Below are 23,899 nucleotides of genomic sequence, written 5' to 3'. Positions count from 1 at the left end.
CCTTTCCGAAAGCCTTGGCACTGGCTTCTGCTTGTCGGCTCATTCTTCCCTGCTCGACCTGATGGTCCGGCGCACCGTGGCGAAAAGAAGGCCTTGACGGTTCTCACCGACCTAGTGGAGTAGGTGATGCGGGAGGCTTCCTCGTCCGGCACGTCGATGCTGAGAGATGGATCGAAGGATCGTTGCACTATGCAGAAAGCGACGAGGGAGCCGAATAAGACTATGGACCAGGAGGCAAAGAGATGGGCCATCATGTCACAATGAGCGATCTCATTTGTGCGTGCGGCACCGTACAGTTTAAGGGCATCGACACCAGAAGCAATCATAAAACCCAGGATTGCGACCGAGATGCCCAAGTACTGGACCGTCAGGTTCTTGAAAATCCGTCGGAGGCTCCGAAGACGGCGCTGTTCTGCGGTTTGATACTTTGACGAGCTCGCCGATTGAGGTGTAGTAGGTTCCTCTCGCAAAGACGGAAAGACCCGGCTGGACGTTGCACCGATAGTGTCCCCTCGAGGTTCGACATGCTGCGATTTCAGTGCCAGTTTCTCGCCGCTATCGTTGGGAAGAATGGCCATGGGACGTCCAGCGGCTGCCTGTAAATTGGACCTCGAGATGACAAGCGCTTTCCTGACTCTGATAAGCGTGTGCGCCCCGACCGGTAGATGCACTATGAGCATGACGGCCGCCCAGGCTGTCCAACAGGACATGTTGATGGACGCATACCAGTACACCTTTGTCAAGTCCAGCCAGAGTTGCATAGCACGAGCACGCAGTGATGCGGCCGCTTCATCAGAGAGCTTTGTTGACAGTGCAGAGGCCACCTCGAAGCCCCAGGCATCGAACCGCATCGATGCCGCATCGTTCTTGCGTGCTGCGAGGATGGCGAGTGGAAGCAAGCTACAGGCATGCAACACTGGTACGCCCCAACAGATACAGTTGAATGCCGACGGACTCAGTATGAGTCGCTTCTGCTTGCTGATCTTGGTCTTGCGTGTCAAAGCGTCCGGAAAGGCACTGAACATGCCAAAGGCTGTGAACCACCCGCCGTCCCAAAGCGGGATCCAGGTCAAGATCATCCATAGGAAGTAGCTCCCGTGAAACGAGCGGTTTTGATAATGCTTGATCGTGACCCAGGCATACGCAAGCCATATGATACCGAAGCAGCCTTGGAAGGCGATGAAGGCGACGACTGAATTCGGGATCACAAACGTGCCGCCGGCGACTTGCCAGAGCTTGAAGAACCAAGCGCGACCTTTCATGAAACGATGTAGGATCATGATTCCGCCGACAGGCAGCAGAAATGCCACGATCCCTCCACAGACATAGAGCTGAATGTAGAAACTGGTGCCGGTCCGTGGATGATAGAGACTCTCGAGGAAGATTTGCAGATTCCTCGTATCGATGTTATTGTCTCCGGTCAGAGGAGGCAGAAGCTGCACTGGCAAAGTCTGGTTGAAAGAGCTGAACATGGTGAGCGTCGCAGCTACACAGCTGCTGCTAGACAGACCAGTGGGATGACCTCTTGATGCTTTCCGACACCAAGTTTCGTTCGATCAGATGGGTGGTGGAAGCCCGATGAACGGTAAAAGAAAGGAAAGGAATTTTTGGGACTCGGGAGGACGGAGTGTTCGGTCGGCTCGGAGGATGCAGCTGAACGATGCTTAGCGACAAGGAGGCGAAGAGTTTGGAGCTGGTCAAGCGTGTCTGATATGACAACGGCTTTATAGGAGCCGTGCTCAGAGAGGGCATGAACACCAAGGACTGCAGTCGCTGCCATCGAGACGGGGACGCTTGCGTGTCAAAGGCCTGAACGTTGCGACCTCCTCAGACTAGCGCCGTCGCTGCACCCCCTGCTTTGCCATACCGAACGCTGAGGCCGCCCCGATCTCGTGCCCGGACGAGCATGCCTTCGGTGTGAAAGATGCGATCAGGGACCACAGGAAGGCCTTGAAGCCAGGCTGGAGCGGAGTCCATCGCCTTCGTTGGCCGCAGACGCGAGCGACGCGAGCGTATGGGACAAGGACCTGAGAGCATCATCTGGGAGTCGAACCGATAGGCACAGACGATATCGAAGTGCCTTTCTTGCTCTGTTCTTCTCCCGGGCCTCTTGGGGAGGGGGTCCTACCGATCCGAGCACGCCAACCTTCTCGTCACGACACTTCAGATCCCATCAAGGTTGGACCTAGGCCTGAGCTTGGGACGTCCGAGTGTGCGCTAGGCAGAGTCTAGCACTCCTTGCTGATCAAAGTCACAGCGTTCTATGGTCCGAGGGATATGACATCTGAAGGAAAGGTTCGAAGAAACGCTTTGCGCATCGTCCGTCTTCTGCAGTAAATGACTTTGACCCGCGGCCACACCATTTAGCGACCGACCCTAGACCCAGCACCGGAACAGCGCCAATCGCGAGCACGAGCCTCTTGCTGAGCAGCTGTCGTCAAGCCATTCAGCCAGGATCCAAGCTCAGTTGTGGGCGTGGTAACGCCGTTACCCGCTCATGTCTCTCCTCACAGTCACACTTCCCACATTCCTGACTCCAGCTTCGGCGTAGCCGCAAAGCGGATCAGTTGGTTTGCTAGTCCGCAATGTGATAGCGATTTCGGCTCCTAGCTTCAAACGCCCCACAGCAAGTCATCACACAAGTCACAAGTCCGAGATGCTGCTGAAATGGGTCTTTTCATTTTGCTTGTGCACACGCACGTCCAATAAAAGGCATGTGAGCGTGTTCGCCCAGCGCACATCGTCAAGATAGTGCGCTCGGAAGGAGGAGGAGGAGCATGTCCAGCATTAGCGCGAAGCCGAGTGTCCATGCTCCAGTGAAGAAGATTCGGATAGAGCTACATCGAGCAGAGAAACCCGTCTAGAGCTCGTCGTGGCCGTAGTTGAGAGGCTCGTCGCCACCGCTAGCAGCACCGCCCTGGTAGATCTTGGCAGTGATGGGGGCAACGGCAGCCTGGAGCTCGCTGAGCTGCTCCTCAATGTCGGAACCCTCGGCGGTCTGGCTGTTCTCGTCGAGCCATGCCTCGGCGTCCTTGAGGCTCTGCTTGATAGTGTCCTTGTCCTCCTTGTCGAGCTTTCCGCCGAGACCCTCCTTGTCGCTGAGCTGGCTTCGCAGCGAAGCAATGAAATTCTGCAGGTTGTTGAGAGCCTCAATGCGCTTGCGCACCACCTCGTCCTGCTCGGCGAACTCTTCGGCCTCGGCAACCATGCGCTCAATCTCCTCGGGCGTGAGACGGCCCTTGTCGTTCGAGATGGTGATCGACTCGGCCTTGCCGGTGCCCTTGTCGGCGGCAGAGACCTTCATGATTCCGTTGGCGTCGAGCTCGAAGGTGACCTCGATCTGAGGAGTGCCTCGGGGAGCGGGAGGGATGCCGGTGAGCTCGAACTTGCCGAGCATGTTGTTGTCCTTGGTCATGGATCGCTCGCCCTCGAACACCTGGATGAGCACGGTGTTCTGGTTGTCGGCGGCGGTCGAGAAGATCTGCGACTTCTTGGTGGGGACGACAGTGTTACGGGGGATGAGCTTGGTCATGACACCGCCGTTGGTCTCGATACCGAGGGTCAAGGGGTTGACGTCGATCAGGACGACATCACCGAGCGACTCGTCGCCGGCAAGGACACCACCCTGAACGGCGGCACCCCAGGCAACGGCCTCATCGGGATTGATACCCTTGGAGGGCTCGCGACCGAAGTACTCCTTGAGCATGGCCTGCACCTTGGGGATACGAGTGGAACCACCGACGAGCACAACGTCGTCGATCTCGTCCTTCTTGACACCGGCGTCCTTGAGCACCTGCTCGACGGGCTTCATGGTCTTGCGGAAGAGGTCCATGTTGAGCTCCTCGAACTTGGCACGGGTGAGGGTCTCGTCGAGGTCGTTGCCCTCGAAGAAGCCATCAATCTCGATCTTGGTCGACATCTGGCTGGAAAGGGTGCGCTTGGCACGCTCGACCTCGCGCTTCAACTTGCCGACGGATCGCTTGTTGGACGAGGCGTCGAGGCCGCTCTTCTTCTTGAACTGCTTGAGGATGTAGTCCGAAACACGGTTGTCAAAGTCCTCACCACCAAGGTGGGTGTCACCGGCGGTGGCGAGCACCTCGAAGACACCCGAGTCGATCGAGAGAAGCGAGACATCGAAAGTACCTCCACCAAGATCGTAGACGATGATCTGCGACTCGCCGTCCTTCTTGTCGAGACCGTAGGCGATGGCGGCAGCGGTGGGCTCGTTGACGATACGGAGGACGTTGAGACCGGCAATGGTACCGGCATCCTTGGTGGCCTGTCGCTGGGCGTCGTTGAAGTAGGCGGGGACGGTGACGACGGCGTGGGTGACCTTGTGGCCAAGGTAGGCCTCAGCGGTCTCCTTCATCTTTTGGAGGACCATGGCAGAAACCTCCTCAGGGGTGAAGACCTTCTTGTCGCCGCTGACGGTGACCTGAATAGCGGGCTTACCGTTCTTCTCGACGAGCTTGAAGGGAAGGTGCTTGGCGTCCTTCTTGAGGTCGGACTCGCCCCACTTTCGGCCGATGAGACGCTTGGCGTCAAAGATGGTGTTCTCGGGGTTCTGCGCGGCCTGGTTCTTTGCGGCATCACCGACGAGACGCTCGGGAGTGAAAGCGACGTACGAGGGGGTGATTCGGTTACCTTGGTCGTTGGTGATGATTTCGACACGGCCGTTGACCTGTGCGCCGACACACGAGTAGGTGGTTCCCAGATCGATACCAATGACAGTTCCGTATTCGCTGCGCTTGTCGGCGGCAGCGGCGACACCCATGCCGCCCGCAGACGAGCCGGGACCCATGAAGGCCGAGAAAGTGAGGAGAGCGAGGATAGCCATGATGATGGTCATGAAGGCGGGACGAGAGATGCGTGCGGTGGCACGAGCAGCCTGACGGCGCTGTGCCAGCGCGGTTGTGCGTCTGGACGTGACCATATTTGTACTTCCGACTGTGAACGAGTGGGGCGTTGCACAAGACAATCAGATTGGGCGATGTTGCGAGAAGATGCGGGAATGTATGGAGTCAGAAGATGCTTTTGGGGGATGCTGTAGATGTATGCCTTGGGGTATAGCGTCTCGACGAGATGACGATGACGACGACGGGTATGGTATGAAGGACGGTGGCAATGGCGACGGGGTCTTGAGGGGAGCCGCGACCGGCAATGCACACGGGCTTGCGATGTAGAGGGATGGTACAATGGTGTTGGAGCAGGAAGACAGACACTTACGAGACTCGGTAGTATTTATCTTGAGGAAGGGATGGTTGATGGAGCGGAGGAGAGAGCTGAATGAGGCAGCCGACACGTCTTTGGGATGAGCTGGAAGGTTCTGTCTGATCTGCTCGCGGCTGACGGTGTCGACGTGGATGATTTTCGAGTGCCGCTCGCCGCTGCACAAGAGCGCGCTCGCTCAGTGCCACTTGGCTGAGTGCGGCGAGCGGCGAGCGGCGCGTGTGCATCTTCTGGGCCAATAATAGAGCTGTGTTGCTTTCCAGCTCATCAACCACTTCCCCGGTCTGTGCGGCCCTGCCATTCAAAATCCAATTTTCTTCAGCCTTCTCTGCTCACGCTTTCTCACTCGAGCGGCTCTTCATCTTCGTCGTTTCAGCACGCTCGTTGGAATCCAAACACAAGAGAAGACCTGATTGTGATGCAGCGCAAGCTACTCTGAAGCTTATGAATGGGTCTGGCTTTCAATCTGGGAGCTCTGAGTACGTGTGCCCATGAGTGTGGACCGCGGGGCGAGCGCAGCAGTGTGAAACGCCGTTCTTCCAGATCTGGCGTGACGTGGAACATCACGGTGGAAATTTAGACTCATCTCGTGCCAGATGCGAGCGGGCTGGATCGCCGATTCTTATTTCAGAGCGCCCTAATCTGCCGATCTAAGTGTATGCCCTCTCTCTCTCACTCTCGCTTGGGAGCGTCGGAAATCGACCTTGTCAAGGAAGCAGCTCGCGCCTTTCTGACCTGAGTGTTTGGCGGCAACGACGATAGAGTATGATGTTGACATTGGACCATGCTAGATGACGGCTCTGACCCTCTTTGCTCCAGCACCCGCGCCGGCTCTACGCTTTTTGAACAGTCCACCGCCCCCGCCGTTGTCTCCTTCCTCCTTTAGCGATGCCGGCATCTCACCTGTCTCTTCTTTCTTGACGGTGGAGATCGTCGTCGTCGTAGAACTTGTATCCGCTGGCAACGCTGATGAGGCGCTCTCCTCTGCCTTGACAGGGTCGACCGAATCAGCCGGCTCCTCCTTCTTGGCTGCCGTCTGCACCTTTGATGGTCCTGATTCAGTATTGGACACATCGCGTGGCCTCTTCTTGATCTTGATGGTATTCGCCTCCGCATCGTCATCACTGTCATCTATACGAGCAGCTTTCTCCTTGATGCGGAAAGATCTCGCTCGGTCCCGATCCGTAGTCTCTGTTGCGTACGAAGTGGGCGCAGACGGAGCCGGTTGCACCACTTGCTCCCACTCGCCTGGTTGAGCGACGGGCTGCGTTGGTTCTTTCGCTGGCTCGGGAGCTCTCCTTGGAGCGACGCGAGCGGAGGCTGCCTGGCCGGTGTGCGGCCTCGCTGGGGGCGTCGCCTTCGAGGACGAGGACGCGACTGACGACGCCGGAAGGGAAGAAACAGGAGCGACTCCGCCAGCTTGATCCTTGGCATAACTTTCGGCAGCGAGCACTTCAATTCGCGCCATCTCCTTCTTTGTGTCTTCTGCATCCTTCCGCTCTTGCTCGCCTTTGCGGTAGAGCTCCTCTAGCGCCTGCCGCACGTTCTGCTTGTGTCTGCCTCCCGATTCGTGATGCCGCCTCGATGGTAGGTCGTCGTTGATGGTGACATCGCAGTACTTGCACGTCCACCTCTTGCGAGATATCCATACGTCCGCCATTATAGAGCTCAAATGCTTGTCGAACGAGCAGGATATCGGACGGGATGGTGTCAGGAGGCTGGACAGCTGTCCATTCCTGTGCGTGGAGAATATCCAAGGGGCAAAAAAGAAGCCGTTCAATTCAGCGACAATGATTGCCGAGGGTTGGACCCTGCGCGCAGCTGGAAGGAGCGGAAGGCATGCATGCAAGCCGGGCTCTTTCACTCCTTCCTTTGACCACATCGCTGCATCGATATCTGCCGACGATGAAGAAGGACACACCGCCATCGCCAGGGAGCAACCCGTCGCTGCTGCGGCGTCTCAGCAACCTCGTGTCTCCTGGCCAGCAGGCGCCTGCATTTCAGCCAAGGACCAGAGGTGCACCCGAGCCAACGTCGACATCGTCTGCAGCCCCTTTCAAAGATGATGGCACCGTCAAGGCACTCTGGCTCGACTGCGATCCAGGACACGACGACGCGATAGCCTTGCTCATGGCGGTCCACCATCCTGGCTTGGAGCTGTTGGGAGTCTCGACGGTAGCGGGCAACGCAGGTGGTCGCGATACGTTTCTCAACGCTGTCCGGCTCATGGCGCTCTACCGATCCGACCCTTCCATCCCGGTCATCCGCGGCTCGGACTGTCCGCTAGTCAAAGAAGTCAAGATTGACGTCGGCATCCATGGTCAAGGAGGTCTTGGCGGTGTGCAAGGTCTGCCTTCCCTCTCATCGCCTCTGTGCCAACCGTGGCTGCATCCTGCCCACCCCAAGACGAGCTCCCCCACCACAGGTCCCGAACCTTCGCTCTTTCTATACACGCTCTCAACCATAATCACTGAGCGGCTCAACACGGGCAAGCCGCCCATCCACCTCGCCGTCACCGGTCCGATGACCAACGTGGCGCTCTTCATCCGATGCTACCCTCACCTCGTCAAGGGGATCGAGCAGATCGTGTTGATGGGCGGCGCTGCTGGCGTGAGGGGCAACAGAGGACCCCTAGCCGAATTCAACATCCTCAACGACCCCGAAGCCGCTGCGATCTGCTTCAATACAGACATCAAGGTCGTCATGGCCGGCCTCAACGTGACGCACCAAGCCATCTTCACTGCCGAATTGCACGATCGTCTGCTCTCCGGCAAGCCACATGAGCCTCAGCCATCATCCCAAGCCGGACCGAGCGATCTGAAGCGTATGCTCAGCTCGACCCTTACGTTCTTTGCCAAGACCTACGCCTCCGAGTTTGGGTTCACCCGCGGCCCACCGGTGCACGACATGCTGGCCATCGCATACATTATCGATCCGACGCTCTTCTACCGCCGCGTGCCGTCGCCTGGCGACGCCCCCAACGCGGGCATGTTCGACGCCGATCCACACAGCAACAAGGACGCGCACGTGCCCAAGTCGCGCAGCGGTCAAGGGATCAACTCGTTGGGTCTCGACAATGTCGACGCTCGTGGGAGCGACGATGCGGATCCAGCAGTCGTGGGCACCGCGCCAAAGCGATATCGTGTCGAAGTGGAGTGTAGCGATGGTCTCGCATGCGGTGCGACGGTGGTCGACTTCTGGGGCGACCGCGTGGAGCACGAGGGATGGGGCAAGGGCGGTAAGAACGTAGAAGTGCTTGAGAATCTTGACTGCCCTAGGATGTGGGACATCTTCTTCGAGGTGGTGGAACGGGCAGAAGCAAACCTTGCGAGTAGTGCGCAGGTGCGGGAGCCTTTGGGTGCGGGGCACGACGGCATCGACGGCCGCTCTGGCCCTAGCTCCCCGACCAGAGCGTTCGCTTCTTCGCGCCGTGACACAGACCCATCCACTGATGCGACGTAGATGTATTGATGTAGACATTGAACATCCTATTGTCTTTACATATCCATTGCAAGCAAGGGGTGCCAGATCAGACGGCATCAGCCGGCAGAAGCAACGTGTTGAGGACGGCGGCAAGTCGGATGCCTGCCTTGGCGAGCTGCTTGTGGATGACCTTGTCTCTCTCGATGCGGCCGACGTATTCCGGCACGTCGAGCTCAGGCTCTGGCGGAGTCGGTGTCGGTGATGTCGTGGAGCTTCCTGTGGTCGACGGAGGTGTTGGCTCCCACGCTGGCACGGGCGATGCGAAGCCATATTCGCAAACAAGCGAGTGCATGGGTTGAGTCCATTCGTATGGACATAGCGGCAGATGCGTATCGTCGACTCTTCCCGGGTCTTCCATCATGTTAGAGAAGGCCATTTGCCCCTCACCCTTCAGCGAGACAGTATCATCATCCGAACCTCTCCGGTGACACGCCGGCCAGTCGGCCGCTTCGTCCTTCCACCACGCGCTCTCAGCCTCTCCCTTCATCGCAGGCTGTCCAAGCCCCTCCTTGAGGATCCATCGAATGTACGCGTCGAATCTCTTCCCCACCAGCGCGCTCTCTATCCTCCCCGACGGCAGGCGCGTGGTATAATTCGACAGCTCGCGAATCTGCTTATCAATAAGCAGCGTATCCCACACCGAATGCAGTCGAGCCTTGCGCCCTTCGAAGCGGACCCACACGTCGTTGCCACCCCGCGCGCGACCCGTAAGATGCAGCGGCTGGTGGGCATCGCCGAACAGATGCACCATGAAACGCAACGCCATATCGCGCTCCCATCCTTGTTCCGTGACTACACGTGAGGTGTAGTTGACCAGCGAGGTGAGCACGTTGTCGGGCGAGCTCCAGCCTGTTTCCCCATACAAGCATTGGTGGGGAGGATGGTCGTCGATCGGGTTGACATAATGCAGCTGCCCACTCCAGGGGTAGTGAGTGCGGATCGTATCCGGCCAGCCGGCCAGCACGGCGAGGTGACAGTGCGTGTGCGGTTCATCGGAGTGTGTGACCGGCCAGTGCGATGGGTAGCGCGTGTAGTTGGGCAGGATGTGGCAGAGTTGCTCGCGAACGGCAGGATGAAGCTGCGTCTGCGCAATCGTCGCTACGATTTGGTGGCCTGTGATGCCCCATGCGCAGACGGCGGGAAAGAGACACAGCAACACCGCAGCGAGCGCTGACCAGCCTCGAGAAAGCATTGTGTGCGTCAATCCACAAGATTGCAGGAGCTGCGCAAGGTGGGCGTAACTTTGAAATGAACGTGATCTTACCGAGGGAGGCGATAAGGAAGGAAAGGTGACAGCTCGTGTGGACCCTGAACTCGAATGCGCAGCCGTGCGTCAAGCTGCGCACGCGCCTGTCCGCGCTAGCCAAGACTGCGCAGGTGGAGGTTGTGAATGAAGTGAGTTGGGCACTTCCTGATGGGTTGTCTATAAAGACCTCCCGCAAGACCTTCTTCAGCAATCTCATCTTGCTCAGCTGTCAGAACTGAAGTCTCGCACCCAAGGCTCTGATGATCAGTATCTCAAAATGAGCCAGCTGGACGTCGATGATCTGTCGCTACCGTCCTCAGGAACAGGGTCCCCGACCACATCAACGGCGTGCAAAAATGCGCCCTCTCCATACGGCACGCTTCGATTCCCAGGGGGCGACGAGCTCGTGTCTCTGGCAGAGATAGCAGAGGGGCTGAGACAGGCACAGGGTCGGTACCACAGACTCAATATCCAGCATTCCGAACTGGGCGATGCCAGGTTCCACAGGATCATCGATCTGCTCCGCATCACACACAAGCCTGTCGAGAACAGCGACGGGAACGACGCTCCGGCTGCGCAGAAGGGAGAGCACCACGCGGCTAAAAGCGAATGGCTTCGACTGTTGGTACCTCACCTTGATGCTTGGAGGATTCAACCGAGGGAGCCCTACCACTCCTTTCGCATCATCGAGCTGGACAACAACGAGCTGACCTCGGTATGTCTGCCGGCCATCACTGCGTATCTGACGGGCAATCTTACGCTTCACACCCTTTCGCTTGGCGGCAACGAGATCGAAGGCGACGTCGATGCCTTCTCCGACCTGGCAAAGGCTCTGGGAAAGTCCGCGCTTAGGCATCTGCGCCTCTCCTCCAATCCCATTCCGCGTAGGTCCATGGCGGCCTTCTTCGACTCGATGCCTCTTACCGGAACCTCGCTGGAGCGTTTGGATTTGTCGAACACTCTAGGAGCACAGATTCCAACAGTTGACAACTTGCCGAACAACGACATCGCGGACACGGCGCTGGTCGCCAAATCCATAGCCAGCTTCATCGCCGATTCGCAGCGATGCCGAGGCTTGTATTCTCTGAGCCTTGACGGCAATAGCTTCGATGCTCGAACGATCCGAACCATCATATCTGCGTTCATCGGCAGTGGCCGCAGACCTCCAATGTTTCAAGGCAAGGATGGCCCGAAAAACGACATCTTCTTTCACATCGCCTATCATGCGAGTGATCGACCACCGAACACATCCTTGGAGACCCTTAGCCTATTCGGTAATATGCAGAGAGGCTGGGAACCAGAAGACCTGCAAAGCGAGCACGAAAGGATTGACGCGATCCAAAGCCGTTATGCCAGGGTGCCCCTCAGCGAGTTCGGAAGTATCGTGTCCTTCTTCGAGGCAAGGGCGGAGGCGAGACGGTCGAAAGGAAGCTGCGATTCTGATGAAGAGCTTCCAATCGAGGTGAAGCACCACATGACAACCCTCGGTGTGACTTTGGACCAGTGGGAGGACGACTTTGAGGAAGCTTTCTATCTGGGTTGCGGCCTGAACCTGTTCAATTGGAAGGCTCTGCTGGCTGATCAAGTCAGGGTCAATGCAACTTGGAGCATGTACAGTCGCGAAGCTGCCATCACGCTCTTGAAGGCGGCGAGGACACTGGGCTGCCGGGCAAAGAAAGGGCCACTCTCTAACCAAGAGAGAACTTCACCAGGATTTTACAGGTTCCTCGATCTGCCCCCGGAGCTCAAACTTCACGTACTGCGTCAGCTGGACGAGCGCCCGGGTCTCACCGAACGCCAATTCCTCAACGTCGTCAGCTTCGCGTGCGATCCCACCACCATTGGCTACGGCCAGCCCGACTTTGACTGGTCGGGGCTCCTCAACGGGCTCGCTGGTGAAGTCGGCCACCAGGGCAGCTCTCTCTCACCGACGCTGCCAGCTGTACCGTGGAACTGGAACGACTGCTTCACGCATCGAGCGCCACCTCGAGATTGGAGTGCAGATCTCATGGACGCCTCGGACGACTTTGGAGAACGCGCCGCTCGCACCACACTTCCCAAGCCCGGCTATTCTCGTTATAGGCCTAACCTGTTCGCCTTTTTCGAGTCTACTCAGACGCAGCACTGGGAATGGTGATTGTCCGGTTGTCTTTCCTAGCGATCAGACCCTGCGTCCTCTCCGCTGAAGTCAATCAAAATGCATCAGAGTCCTGAAATGTTCGTCGAGGCTCTCGACGGTACTGTGATCCAGGCTGAGCCAGTGAAGAAGTTTTAGATTGCCGTTCGTTCTGAATGCTGTGTGCGATAGCCTGGCAGTAACATTCCAACCAACTCTCTAGTGGTGGCCGTGACCGTGGTTGCTCGTGTCGAGCTTGTATCCAACGAGCGATCTGCGGCCGATCATCTCGCCGATGGTGAAGATTCCGTAGGCCTCGAGGGCGTAGATGCCGACGCGCTTCCAGTCGCCCTTGGTGAGCAGCTTGGCCCAGAAAGCCTTGTCGGTGGCGTGAGTGTAGATCTGACGGTAGGCCGAGGTGATCGAGTTGACCGAAGTAGGGGGTGCGAGCGCTTCGGCAACGTACACCTGCTTGGCAATGTTGGATGCCACCGAGAGGTTGTACTTGATAGGTTCGGAGTAGCCTGCAATGTCGAAGTGGGATGTGTAACTTTGTCAGTATCTACTGTGCGAGTGCTTCGAAGGAACGATCCAGCACGGGGCGAAGGTGTGACGGAGCAAAGCGCCAGGTCGAAAGACGGGCCATGGCAGAATGCTTTCCAGACGCAATTGCAGCCCCTCCCGTCACCACAACTCCCAACAATGCTCCACCTTTCGCCAATGTTGCCCAGCCGCCCAGCCCATTCAACGAGACGCATATGATACTTACCACCAAGCAGACCCTCAACGCGCTTCAACGCGGGCCCGCCGAGCTCCTGCGCCTTCTTTTGCAGATCGTTGATGGCGGAGGGCGCCTTCTTCTGCACCTCGTTGACCGCCTCGGTGGCCTTCTGCTGGACGTTGGCGGATCTGGTGGAGGCCGAGAAGTGGCGCGCGCCGGTGGCGCGGAAGACTGCGGTTGACCTTGCGAACATTGTGTGCGATGATGATGATGATGTTGAAGGGGAGGTGTGGGGTTGATAGAAGCACGGGGGTTCGAGATGGCGCACCCTGCGCCCGTTCTTCTCAAGTTTTTGCCCGCCGACGGATCCGACTGACGGGGATCGCCCTTTATGGATGATATATCGGGCTCAGCCGGGCGCGTCAATTTCTGCAAAATGTCAGATCGGCGTTTCCGCAGAAAAGAAAAATAGTCACGTGTCGCCGGCAAAGCCATCCGCGCTCGCACCTCTGACAGCACGCAGGCTGTAAGGAAAGGCACTCGCGCAGTGCGCGTCCAAAAAGTGTTGCTTTAGGAGTCGGCCAAGCCCCTTTTTGGACTTGCACCCGCAGCGAAGAGGGCTTTCAGACCAACACACACGCACGTATGCCAAGCGGTGCTGCGCCTAGCTGACTTGGGTTGCATACTTGCTCGTCATCGTTGGTTGGCTTTATACCACCACATCGTCCCCTATTCACAATGGTAAGCTTCAACCTGGAGGCGACGGTCGCCTCGAGAGGGTGTCGTGCAGCAAGAGCTTGGAGCAACAACTGACACATCCGCACTCGCCTCATCCACTCTTGTCACGCCGACGACACATGGAATCGCCGCACTGCATCCCCTTCGTCCATCAGTCCGACGCCGAATACAAAGAAGCCTTTGCCCTGTTCGACAAGAAGGGTACGGGCACCATCTCCCGCGAATCCCTTGGCGACCTCCTTCGTGCTCTCGGTCAAAACCCAACCCAGGCCGAAGTGGCCGACCTGGCCAACGCCGCACCCAAGGACATCGACTACAACGCCTTCCTCAACATCCTCAACCGACCGAACGGGTTCAAGCCCGCCGGAACGCCCGAGGAGTTCATCCGCGGCTTCCAGGTGTTCGACAAGGACGGCAACGGCTTCATCGGTGCAGGAGAGCTGCGATACGTGCTGACGAGCTTGGGAGAGAAGTTGAGTGATGATGAGATGGATGAGCTGTTGAAGGGTGTTCAGGTGCATCCGTAAGTAATTCACACTCAGAAAGACGATGCGAAGGATGATACTGACAATGACCTCTTTGGCTTGGACACTACAGCGACGGCAACATCCACTACGAATCCTTCGTTCGCCAGATTCTCAGCCAGTAGACGTGCCTCATCTTGCAGAGCATCGACCGACCGCAACCACACCGCTGCGGGTCAGTCTTGATCGTCCACCGCTGCCGGCTCGACTTTGTTCCACCCTTCACGACCCCACACCGCACTGTATCAACTCCCCTTTCGCCTCGTTTCTCCCGGGTTCTGCGCTTTCTTCGAATACCCACTTTTGTTTCACGCCGTTTCTTTGGTCCCGCACTCAACTTATTGTCTGTGATGATGGCTGCTCGGGCAGCACTCGCTGTACACAGCCCTCATCGAGCTGAGACGCGAGGAGTCGACGAAAGATCTCAGATGACGCTCAACTCCTTGAAATGAACGGGCGACATCATACAGCACAGACGCACGCTCACACAGGCTAAAGCGGTGGAAGCATACATGTTTCGAAAAGTACAAAGCACATTCCCATCCCGGACTGAGGGTCGACGAGGTCAAGCCCTTCCGCCGCCATTAGCAGTGGAAGTGGTGTAGAGGCTCGCCTCTTCGCTGGACCGAGACGTCTCATCGACCTTGCCGAGCTTGCTGCCTTCGGAGGCGCGCGTTCGCGACTGGGAGCGATTCTTAGGCGAGTCCTTGCCGTTGCTTCGCGGTTCGCGCGAACGAGACCTCGAGAGCGTGCGCAGCAGCTGCAAACAAAATAAAGACGTGGGTCAGCTCGGACTCGTAAGATCTGTGAAACTTGTCGATGGAGGATGAGAAGGAGGGATTGGGGGACACGGCACCTTCAGACGCAGCACGCACCATTCCGCGGGCAAGGCAACGCTTTCACGATCCTTCCGAGTCGCGAAAAAGGCACAAGCCCTGGATGTGATGGTGCAAAGACGTTGGCATTTCCTGCAATTGCTCCCGCGAGAGGGGGAAGCAAATGCATGGCGAAAGGTACATCTTGGCGTCCTTCAGCGGCCAAAGCCGCTTGAAGTGTCCATCATCGTCGTTCTACTGGTCGCATCGCTGCGCCACAACGAGGGCACTATTGAGGGGAATTCGAGGGGTATCTTCCTTCCTTGTGGCCAAACAGCAAATCAGGGATCACTTACACCAGCTACGCCTCCACCTCCACTGGAACCGCCATCGCGTCCGCGGCGTTCCTCGACGTCGGGATTGGTGGCAACATTGCCAGCGCCGCCGCGGCCCGTGGAGTGGGCGGCCTTGACTTCGTGTGCGCGGTACTCCTCCTGCAGCTTCTCCTCGCGCGCCTTGGCATCGGCGGCGCGCTGGCGGTCGAGCGGGTCGCGCGAGGGCGAGCGGACGTTGCCGGCACCACCGCGACCGGAGGAAACGAGGTGGTTGGGGACAGCAGCGGCAGCAACGGCTTGAGGCGGGATGGCGTTACCCGAGCGATCGCGCGAGCGAGAAGGCGAGCGGATGATCTGTTGTCGTCAAGGTCAATGGAGAGAGGGATGTCAACTTTTCATAGCCATAGCCACACATGATTGCAGCCAAACCTCCTGCTCCTAGCGTCTCTTTACGACCGCTGACCGCTGGATTGCTACAGATGAGGGGAAAGCTGCTTGGGCAAAAGATCTGCTGCGGTGGATGTGACACTCACGTTTCCTGCACCACCTCGACCCGTGGCGATGAAAGGGTCACGACCTCGCGACTCGGACGAGACGTTGGGGTCCTTCTGCGAATGATGACCGAAGCCGAGAACCATGTTGTCGATTGGATGCTCGTTGGCGATGCTTTTTGGCGCCGTTTGCTGAACTATGCGACTGGCGGAGGAGGTACGAGTATCAATGCAGCGTCAATATATGCTGCTGGACGTAAGTTGGACGGATGTCGATGTCGATAGATGGTGGAAAGGAAGTACGAGACGAGGTGCGATGGTGGATGGTGTGAAAGAAAGACAAAGAAGCCAATCGGGAGGCCATTGAGCGAGGCTGAGGAAAGCCAAGAAATGGCCATTCTCCAACCGAGCCTCTCACGGGACCACCTCGCCCAGAAATCCAAAAAAAAAGGCGTGATAGCACACAGCTGCAGTGTGATGTGACCTACAGAGTGGGGAAGAAAGCGCGGCATCAGAGCACTCTGCACTCTACTTCGTACGCAGCCGGACCTGCAGAAAGATAACGAAGCCGGCCAAGCTTGAACCCCATGCACCACCGCACGTCCATCCGGCAACTTGGCCAGTCGCAGCGAGATCGCCTTTGTAACCACGCTGCTTTTGATGAGCCTTGGACCCACAGCATGATCGGCAGCTGCTTGAGCAATTTACACGCCTGCCACGCACAGAAGGACAAGCTTTGAAAGCGTGACCCGGCCGTGCCAAGACGGGTCAATCCAGGCTCAGCTACATCAGCAGACCCTTGCTCTGTATACAATCAACTCGGCTCGCACAGGATCCACCTTCGCCAAGACCTCTCTAAACATCAATCCCACCAGCCGCCTCCTCTTTGCAGTGCCCGATCCGGGGGCTAAACGACAGTGTTTTCGAGCGATGCCGTTCTGAGATCGAAAATGTCCCCCCTCGCTGCGCGCTCTGCTAAAGATAAGCGTGCATCGCTGATAAGGGAGCTCTTCTTGACCCTTCCGGCAGCTGTTCCTCACTCGCAAATCACTTACCGTTGCACGCTGTCCGTAAGAGAAACATCTAAGCGCACCAGCTGTTGATCCTGCCAGATCCCCCAAATGGGACTCCGTATCCGTCCGCGCTGCGCTGCGCTGATCTTGATCTTGATTTGCGTCCTGCCTCGTGTGCCGCCCCCATCCTTATCATGGGCCAATCAGCTGCCCGGCCCTCTGACCGTCAACAGCATCGTCTTCTCGAGCATGGGTGACCTCTAGGAACGCTCGCTTTCATGCATCGCTGCATCCGTTCCGTTCCCCCTCCCCACGCGGAAGCAGGGACCTCCAATGTGTACCGCATCTTGATTGCTTTGATAGGGAGTGATGTGTAAGGCGAATACATCATGACTGACAACTCCGCCTGTCGCAAGTGCATGCTGCCGATCATGAACGCTCTTCAACGAGACTCTGATGCGTCCGAGATCGCCGCAGGTGGGCATCTTGGTCGTCTGGTCATGGTCGAAGGAGGCCCATCTTTTCGTTGCCAGGGTGTTAGACCGCTAGCACCGTTTGAGGTGTTAGACCGTAATTCAAAGGATGGCTGTTAGAGCATTGATTAAGCGCCCTCCACAGCGAGCCCCTTCTCAAGGGTGCAACGAATTTTTCTTCTCAACACTCGCTTGGACCCACACCATCTTCTTGTCATCGTCTCTGCGCTTTCCATCCCTAAAGGCAGCTCCCACTCGATCGCACCGCAGAGCAACCGGCACATCACGCACCTTACTCTAGCCGCCCAGCATGCCGCCCGGTCAACTCCTAGAACCGTCGCTCACCGAGTCCGACTTCACCCTCTCCTGCCTCGCCTCTGGGATTCGATCCGATGGCCGATCCTTCCTTACCCCTCGACCGCTGTCCATCAGCTTCGGTGCTGAATTGGGCAACGTGCACGTCACGCTCGGCGACACACGCATCGCCACGTCCATCCGAGCGACCCTATCCCCACCTCGAGCCGATCGACCTTACGAAGGGTTTCTCACCATCACATCCGACATTTCGCCCATGGCGGGAACGGAATACGACGCTTCGGGGGGCGCATCCTCCTCTGCGCGGGCGAGAGAGTTGTTGTTCGAGCGACTGGTGGAGAAGGCTGTTCGACGAACCGAGGCGGTTGATAGGGAGAGTTTGTGCGTTGTGGCGGGCGAACAGGTGTGGGATGTCCAATTGACGCTTCATCTTCTCTCGGATGCGGGGGGCGCATTGGACGCTGCTGTGCTAGCCTGTTTGGCGAGTCTCCGCCATTTCAGGCGCAACGACGTCAGTGTCGAAGGTGGCAAAGTCCGCCTGTTCGGGTTGGACGAGAGGGTAGGCGTACCACTGGCGATTCACCACACTCCATTGTGCGTTAGCTTTGCGCTGTTCGATAACGTCCTCCCCCCCACCGCGGAGGGCGAGGACGAAAAAGCAGCAAGCACAGGTTCAGTCGCACTCCTCGACCCATCCCTGCTGGAAGAACAGCTGGCACAGTCCAAGTTGACCCTCGTGCTCAATGCGCAGCGCGAGATCTGCGTGCTCGACAAATCGTACGGCAGCCCCATCGACCCAAGGCTGCTATTGGACTTGATACAGGTCGGACTGCGGAGAGTGCAGGAACTCACAGAATCGCTCGATGAGGCGTTGAGACGCGATGCAGAGACGAGGGTCGTAGAAGTCATCTAACCCAACCAGCATTTGTATTTGTACCTCTCAACTTGAATCGCATCACACACACAAATCGGGTGTGCAAAAATGGGTATCATTCGGATGGTGCTAGGCGGTGGCGAGAAAGCCGCTAGCGTCGAGAAAGCCGATGATGGCGACGGCCTTGGGTTTGATCTTGGCGGAGCGGTCCTTGGATGGCTTGTTGAGTGGTTCGGCGATCCTGACGGTGGCGCCTGCGGTGGGGGGCGAGGTGACGGAGCGCGCGTCGGCTCCTGCTCCCGCTCCCGGGTGTGCGCTGGTGAGCGAGGGTCTGGTTCCGGTCGTCGACGCACGCGCGGGGGCTACTGGCGAGCGCAGCGCACCGGTGGTCGGACTAACAGGGCGCGACTCCCTCCTGACCTCCTCCTCCGGAATCCCCGGCACGGGCTGGAAGCGATGCTCGTCGTCGATACCGTGCGACACGCGCTGCGTCGCTGCATACGCTGCGGCAGCCGACATGCCCGATGCAGGGCTCAAGGGCGCAGGCGAAGAGACCATCCCTGTCGCCGCTTGGCGCGGATCGTCCCGGCTCGGAATGCTAGCTTGGTCGCTCGTGATCGACTTGGTGCTCGACGCCAGTCGACCACCGGGACCCCCCCTCCCACCTCGAGTCGACGCAAGGATGCTCGCCTTGGTATTGGCACCGCGGAACAAGCCGTGCGCGTCCGAGCCGGGAGGCACGAACGCGTTCCCGGGCATGAACGAAGGCGCATCCGGCAGAGGTACGTGTTGTGCAGCTACGAGGTTGCCTGCGCCGCCACGTCCGAAGGTGCGTGCACGCCCGAACGAGCCACCAAAGCTCGGAGTCGACAGTCCGACACTCCCGCTGCTGCTCGGTCGCATCGACTTTCGCTTCTTCTTCTCCACCGGCTTGTTGGGTTCAGCACTGTGCGCGACGTCGGGCCGAGTGTCGGAGGCGGATGAGCGCGTGCTCTGGAGTCGGGCGGGCGCTTCCTGCGCGCGAGTCGAAGGGATGGGATATGCCGAACGCCCGGCATATTCCATGCCAACATCTCCGGGCGTCTCCTCTTGCCAGCTAGCCAGTGGCTTTTGTGGGAACCCACCGTCGGCACTTGCACCGCCATGCTCCTCGTACAGCGGATTGTCCACGTTCAAGCGATCCAGCCCGAGCGAAGGCATGGTCACCGACGACGAGCTCATCTTGCGCCTGCGTTCGGCGTGCTTCCTGCCTTCCACGGTGAGATCCTCGTGCGTCTGCTCCCAGTCGAGATACTTGAGCAGCAAACTTTCCGTATCCGCCGACACCCTGGTCGTCTCGATCCACGTGTCCATCGCCTTGAAGAAGTCCTGCTTCGACTTCCAAGGATGCGCGAACGGCTTCAACGCCATCGGGTTGCCCTGCCCGAACCTTCGAGTGGCATCCATCTTGGGCACCTCAACTTGGGGTGTTCCTTGCAAACTGCGTTTCTCGGCTTCGGCCTCGGCCCAGACAAGTTCGCGACTGGAGGAAAAGTGGTCCAGGCGCTCCATGATGGCGAGGGCGCAAATGAGTTCCGCATCCGTCACGGCAAACTGCGACTTGAGCGGCGGGCCGATCTGACCGCGACTGGCGAACTTGTTCGATCGCCTGTATTCATCGTCGCTCGAAGTAGCGTTGGAAGACGAGGTGGTGGTTTCGCCTCGTGCTCGGGCCCGTTGCGCTTTGGACTCGGCAAAGACCGGAATGTGTCGCGGGTTGCCATTGGCGACGGTGGCAAAGCCGGGCAGCAGCAACGCCGAGGCCATGATGGAGAGCGATGCGGGATTGATGAAGCGTCGATGCATCATACGCTCAAAGACGACCTCGATCGCATCGACGTCGTTCGAGTCCGAGGCATCGCCTAGCACCTTGAGTCGTCGGGGCATTCGGGCACCCCCACTGATCTTGAGCGCCGCGCGTCCTTTTTCGAGATCGTCGAGCTCGCCGGTATCCACCAAGCTCGGCTGGCCAAAGAAGATGTAGTTGCTTTCTAAGATCTCGAGCACCCCTCCGGGAGCCAGGACGCGTCGAGCTTCGGAAAATATGTCGACCCACTTGTCCTCGGGCACGCCTTGCAAGAGGAAGCGAATGTGCACATAGTCGAAGCTGGCGTCGGGGAAAGGAAGCGGCTCGAGGAAGTTGGCAACGACCCAACTGACGCGATGCTCGAGATCGGGATCGCCCAGCTTGTGGAGCGGTGGCTGGATTGGTACGAGATCCAGGCCAACAAACTCGGTTGTCTTCCATTCACGCGCTACGTCGAGACACCATTGCCCCCTCCCGCAGCCGAGATCGAGCACGCGCGAGGGGCGCGAGCCTTCAGGAAACTCCCTCAACGTGTGTCCGCGAAAGATGGCGACGATGCTGAGGTGAAGCGACAACTCGGCTTCCATGGCCTCGTTGTTGTAGCCGTGCCAGTAGGGAGCGACGGACGAGGGGAACGAGTGGTAGACGTATTCGTGCATCTTGCCCTTGACTCGAGTCTGCTTTCGGGTGAAGTAGGCTTCGGGATCCCAACAATCAGCTGAAGGTGGAGGCAGACGGCCTCGCGGTAGCGACGATGATCGTTTGTAGCTATTCGAGTGACCTACGAGCGTAGGGGCTGGAGAGGCGTCCGTGGAGGTGCTGGCACGCGCACGCTGGGCCGAGGAACCCAAGGCGATTGGCGAAACCTGCGTTGAGGAAGGCGAGGGTACCTTTTGCTGGAGCGGCCACCCGACATGGTCGCCAGTGTCGGTGTTTCTGCGTCGCAGCGTGTCGGGAGCAGGGTTTGCAGATGGAGCAGCCTTAAGCGGCGGTGGAAGATAGAAGTAGTAGCCATGACCAACACGCGCTTTATAGGTGATGTCGGACGCCTTGAAGCCGTGCGAATGAGACGGAGGTGCCAATCCAAGACGAACGGGAAGCTGCTCGCCTAGGAGCGCCTCTGATTCTTCAAAGTTGAGTGGAAGATTGAAGGAGTCGGGCTTCTTGGCGGGACTCGCACTGCTGCGAGGACGTAAGGAGGCTTCGGGGATTGCCGGAGCTGCTCCCGAAGGAGAGGTGCCGGTGGTGGCAGGCGTGTTGGGATTGATGGCAACGCTGCTGCGGCGACGGCCGTGACTGAAGAACTCAGAGGTGCGCGGGAAGTACTCTGGCATCAATTGGCTGCTCTGACGAAAGTGTTCGAGGTCCGGTAGCTTGTGAGGCAGCGCGGCGGCATTGGCGGAAGAGCCGGAGGAGCCAGCGAGGCTTGCCTTGGTGGTGGGATCGGTGGATGTTGTGCTGGTGGGCGAGAGGCCATCGCCGCCGATGTAGGAGCTCTGAAAGGACCTGGAGTCGACGGAGCTGCTTTTGCTTGTGGTCGCTGCCGAGTCTGGTGGCCTGGAAGGAGGCATGTTGTTGGATTTGGATTCAGTGTCTCGAGCACTGCTTGACCGCCGTGAGAGGTAGAGATGGTAAGGATCAATCATGATCGTCGGCTTGGTCAATCGAGATATCCGGCGATCAGCGTCACCATGATGGGCGTCAATTGGAATGCGAGACGAAAGAGAAAAGGATGAGATGACCGGGCGAGCAAGCAAAGAGCTGATCCGATCGGAGTGTGGATTGATGAGCGTCGAGGAGCATGTCGATTTCGACAAGGGAATGGATGTGATTCACTGCCGCCTGATTTGTGTACGAGAAGCTGATCAGCTGCACGCGAATGCAACACGGCAAAGCGAGACAGCTCTCGACAGACTCACACCACTGCTGCTGCTGCTGTTGCTGTTGCTGCTCCTGTTGATCCACTGCCGATCTGGAAAAGAACCAATTTACGCTCTTTTCTGCGTTGAGAGGCCACATGTGCAGCAGCCCATGCTCCCACGGAATCCGCTTCTGGTCGCTGTTGTCTCGCAATTTTATTCAAAGTTGCAACTCCGTCCGTGTCGCGCGCCTCGCTCAGCCACCTTACCTAGCAGCACAAGCGCTTTGACGTGGCGGCGGTCGGGACAAAGGAATCCTCGAGATGGGTCGATCCTAGGTCGTAGACATGGCTCATCACGACAGAAAGAGTCTGTCGGATGCTCGACGAAAGCGCAGCAGAGACAGTCTCGTCCGCATCAACTTCGTGCCGCACGAGCCTGCTCAACATATCCTCAGTCGAGCCTATGGAAAAGCTCTCGCCGACGTGTGCTTCGGACCCGGCGGCTATGCGATGTCTGACGGCACAACGTGGCCACAGATGCCCCACAAAGGGGTCTCGAGCGTGGACCGATTCGAGTCCCCGCACAACCAACCTGGAGGTGCATGAATGAAGCTTCTCGAGCGTCCCCTGGCGAACAATGGAACGCAACTGTTGCGGTGACCCGCTTAGCATCGACGCGATCTCTGCCACACACTGTCTTCCATTTAAGCGAGCTCTCCGACCCGGACGGATCCACGAGCGGTTTAAAGTACCCTTGTCGATTGCATTTGTGGGGCCGCGTCACACTGTCGCATAGCAGAGCAGATTCGATAGGGAAGAAGACTGTAAGCTTCATCCTAGCAACGCGGCATGGTGAAAGGGCCAAGCACTTACACTCCAAGAAGTCGGCAGCCATCAGCCTGCGATTCGCCATCGTAAGCAAGAACACCATTGCATGGTCGGGAAATGTTCGTCGTCAGTACTCGTTCGTCCAATCGTCTTCGTACAGCCGCGCTCACTTACAGTTCAAGCGCGCTCTCTGGTGGGATCCGGTTCTTGAAATCGGGCACGTCCATATCGGCTGCTGCGCCGTACTTGGTCTTGAAGTGAAGGTACTCGATGACCTTTTCAAGCACTTCGCCCCTGCGAGTGCCACGCCATCCGACAAAGACGACCACAAAGAGCGTCAGTACAGCTTGGAGAAGCAGTGATGAGGAAAGGGAGCCAATGCGTACCGGATCTGCAGACGGGCAGTGTTGCTCTCTGCCTCGGCGAAGCCTCCTCCGTCACCCGTCGAAAGCATGGTCTTGATGGTCGGTGATGCTTGCACGGTTGTGTTGTCGACTAGGAAGCGGTAACCATCCTGCGCGTGCGGTTGCGAAGAGACCGTCGAGGGAGCGAGCGAGACAAGGTTTGCGCGAGTGGGAGAGAGAACATGAAGCGAGCGAGCGTGCCGGAGACAGAGATGTATGGAGCGAGAATCTAGCGTCAGTCTCGATCACAGCTGGACGGTGCTCTAAATACTCTTCCCACTTACCTCGCTGACCAGCGTCACCCACTTCGTAGACGAAGAACCCTGTCCGTGTTGGTCGACCGACAATATAGAAGAGGTTGGGTTGGTCGTGAGTCAGCTGTCCTCTCGAAGCGTGTCTTTGACAGTCGCTGTCACTTACCGACATGACGAAGAGACGTTGATGCTGTTGCGAACTCGAGCTGAAGTCGATTCGTGGACTCACGATGTGATCAAAAGGACAGAGCTTCATGCGCCACAATAAGATTCTTGAGAAGAACTTGATCAACCGTGCGTTTTTTTCTGCGCTGGACCCTGCGTGTGGAGGCG

General features: G+C 58.1%; 11 protein-coding genes across 11 annotated transcripts; 4 read left to right on the top strand and 7 right to left on the bottom strand.

Annotated features, from left to right (window-relative positions):
- Window positions 1–2,860: 2,860 nt before the first annotated feature.
- PSEUBRA_004315 (Heat shock protein 70 family) lies at window positions 2,861–4,933 on the bottom strand (the record flags this gene model as incomplete). Its single annotated transcript, XM_016437867.1, has 1 exon — window positions 2,861–4,933. The coding sequence occupies one exon, from the start codon at window positions 4,931–4,933 to the stop codon at window positions 2,861–2,863; it is 2,073 nt and encodes a 690-aa protein (XP_016291408.1).
- A 1,083-nt stretch (window positions 4,934–6,016) lies between these two features.
- PSEUBRA_004314 (Zinc finger, U1-C type) lies at window positions 6,017–6,889 on the bottom strand (the record flags this gene model as incomplete). Its single annotated transcript, XM_016437869.1, has 1 exon — window positions 6,017–6,889. One exon carries the CDS (start codon window positions 6,887–6,889, stop codon window positions 6,017–6,019), a length of 873 nt encoding a protein of 290 aa, XP_016291407.1.
- Window positions 6,890–7,134: 245 nt separating this feature from the next.
- On the top strand, window positions 7,135–8,691 carry PSEUBRA_004313 (Inosine/uridine-preferring nucleoside hydrolase domain protein; the record flags this gene model as incomplete). Its single annotated transcript, XM_016437879.2, has 1 exon — window positions 7,135–8,691. One exon carries the CDS (start codon window positions 7,135–7,137, stop codon window positions 8,689–8,691), a length of 1,557 nt encoding a protein of 518 aa, XP_016291406.2.
- A 67-nt stretch (window positions 8,692–8,758) lies between these two features.
- PSEUBRA_004312 (S1/P1 nuclease) lies at window positions 8,759–9,904 on the bottom strand (the record flags this gene model as incomplete). Its single annotated transcript, XM_059465274.1, has 1 exon — window positions 8,759–9,904. The coding sequence occupies one exon, from the start codon at window positions 9,902–9,904 to the stop codon at window positions 8,759–8,761; it is 1,146 nt and encodes a 381-aa protein (XP_059320536.1).
- A 331-nt stretch (window positions 9,905–10,235) lies between these two features.
- Window positions 10,236–12,095, top strand: PSEUBRA_004311 (uncharacterized protein; the record flags this gene model as incomplete). Its single annotated transcript, XM_016437885.2, has 1 exon — window positions 10,236–12,095. The coding sequence occupies one exon, from the start codon at window positions 10,236–10,238 to the stop codon at window positions 12,093–12,095; it is 1,860 nt and encodes a 619-aa protein (XP_016291404.2).
- A 198-nt stretch (window positions 12,096–12,293) lies between these two features.
- PSEUBRA_004310 (ATPase, F0 complex, subunit G, mitochondrial) lies at window positions 12,294–13,048 on the bottom strand (the record flags this gene model as incomplete). The annotated part of the gene is made up of 2 exons (XM_016437860.1): window positions 12,294–12,598; window positions 12,844–13,048. 2 exons carry the CDS (start codon window positions 13,046–13,048, stop codon window positions 12,294–12,296), a joined length of 510 nt encoding a protein of 169 aa, XP_016291403.1.
- A 604-nt stretch (window positions 13,049–13,652) lies between these two features.
- PSEUBRA_004309 (EF-hand domain protein) lies at window positions 13,653–14,182 on the top strand (the record flags this gene model as incomplete). Its single annotated transcript, XM_016437882.1, has 2 exons — window positions 13,653–14,056; window positions 14,131–14,182. 2 exons carry the CDS (start codon window positions 13,653–13,655, stop codon window positions 14,180–14,182), a joined length of 456 nt encoding a protein of 151 aa, XP_016291402.1.
- Window positions 14,183–14,622: 440 nt separating this feature from the next.
- Window positions 14,623–15,845, bottom strand: PSEUBRA_004308 (Protein of unknown function DUF3602; the record flags this gene model as incomplete). Its single annotated transcript, XM_016437857.1, has 3 exons — window positions 14,623–14,817; window positions 15,229–15,561; window positions 15,741–15,845. 3 exons carry the CDS (start codon window positions 15,843–15,845, stop codon window positions 14,623–14,625), a joined length of 633 nt encoding a protein of 210 aa, XP_016291401.1.
- A 1,649-nt stretch (window positions 15,846–17,494) lies between these two features.
- PSEUBRA_004307 (Exoribonuclease, phosphorolytic domain 2) lies at window positions 17,495–18,412 on the top strand (the record flags this gene model as incomplete). Its single annotated transcript, XM_016437873.1, has 1 exon — window positions 17,495–18,412. One exon carries the CDS (start codon window positions 17,495–17,497, stop codon window positions 18,410–18,412), a length of 918 nt encoding a protein of 305 aa, XP_016291400.1.
- A 90-nt stretch (window positions 18,413–18,502) lies between these two features.
- Window positions 18,503–21,790, bottom strand: PSEUBRA_004306 (uncharacterized protein; the record flags this gene model as incomplete). Its single annotated transcript, XM_059465273.1, has 1 exon — window positions 18,503–21,790. The coding sequence occupies one exon, from the start codon at window positions 21,788–21,790 to the stop codon at window positions 18,503–18,505; it is 3,288 nt and encodes a 1,095-aa protein (XP_059320535.1).
- A 1,070-nt stretch (window positions 21,791–22,860) lies between these two features.
- On the bottom strand, window positions 22,861–23,738 carry PSEUBRA_004305 (SKP1 component, POZ domain protein; the record flags this gene model as incomplete). The annotated part of the gene is made up of 6 exons (XM_059465271.1): window positions 22,861–22,865; window positions 22,954–22,979; window positions 23,083–23,202; window positions 23,295–23,422; window positions 23,597–23,635; window positions 23,733–23,738. 6 exons carry the CDS (start codon window positions 23,736–23,738, stop codon window positions 22,861–22,863), a joined length of 324 nt encoding a protein of 107 aa, XP_059320534.1.
- Window positions 23,739–23,899: the final 161 nt, after the last annotated feature.

This window comes from Kalmanozyma brasiliensis, assembly GCF_000497045.1.
Source record: "Kalmanozyma brasiliensis GHG001 unplaced genomic scaffold PSEUBRA_SCAF3, whole genome shotgun sequence".
Taxonomy (NCBI): domain Eukaryota; kingdom Fungi; phylum Basidiomycota; class Ustilaginomycetes; order Ustilaginales; genus Kalmanozyma; species Kalmanozyma brasiliensis.
This window is presented reverse-complemented; position numbering and strand designations above follow the sequence as displayed.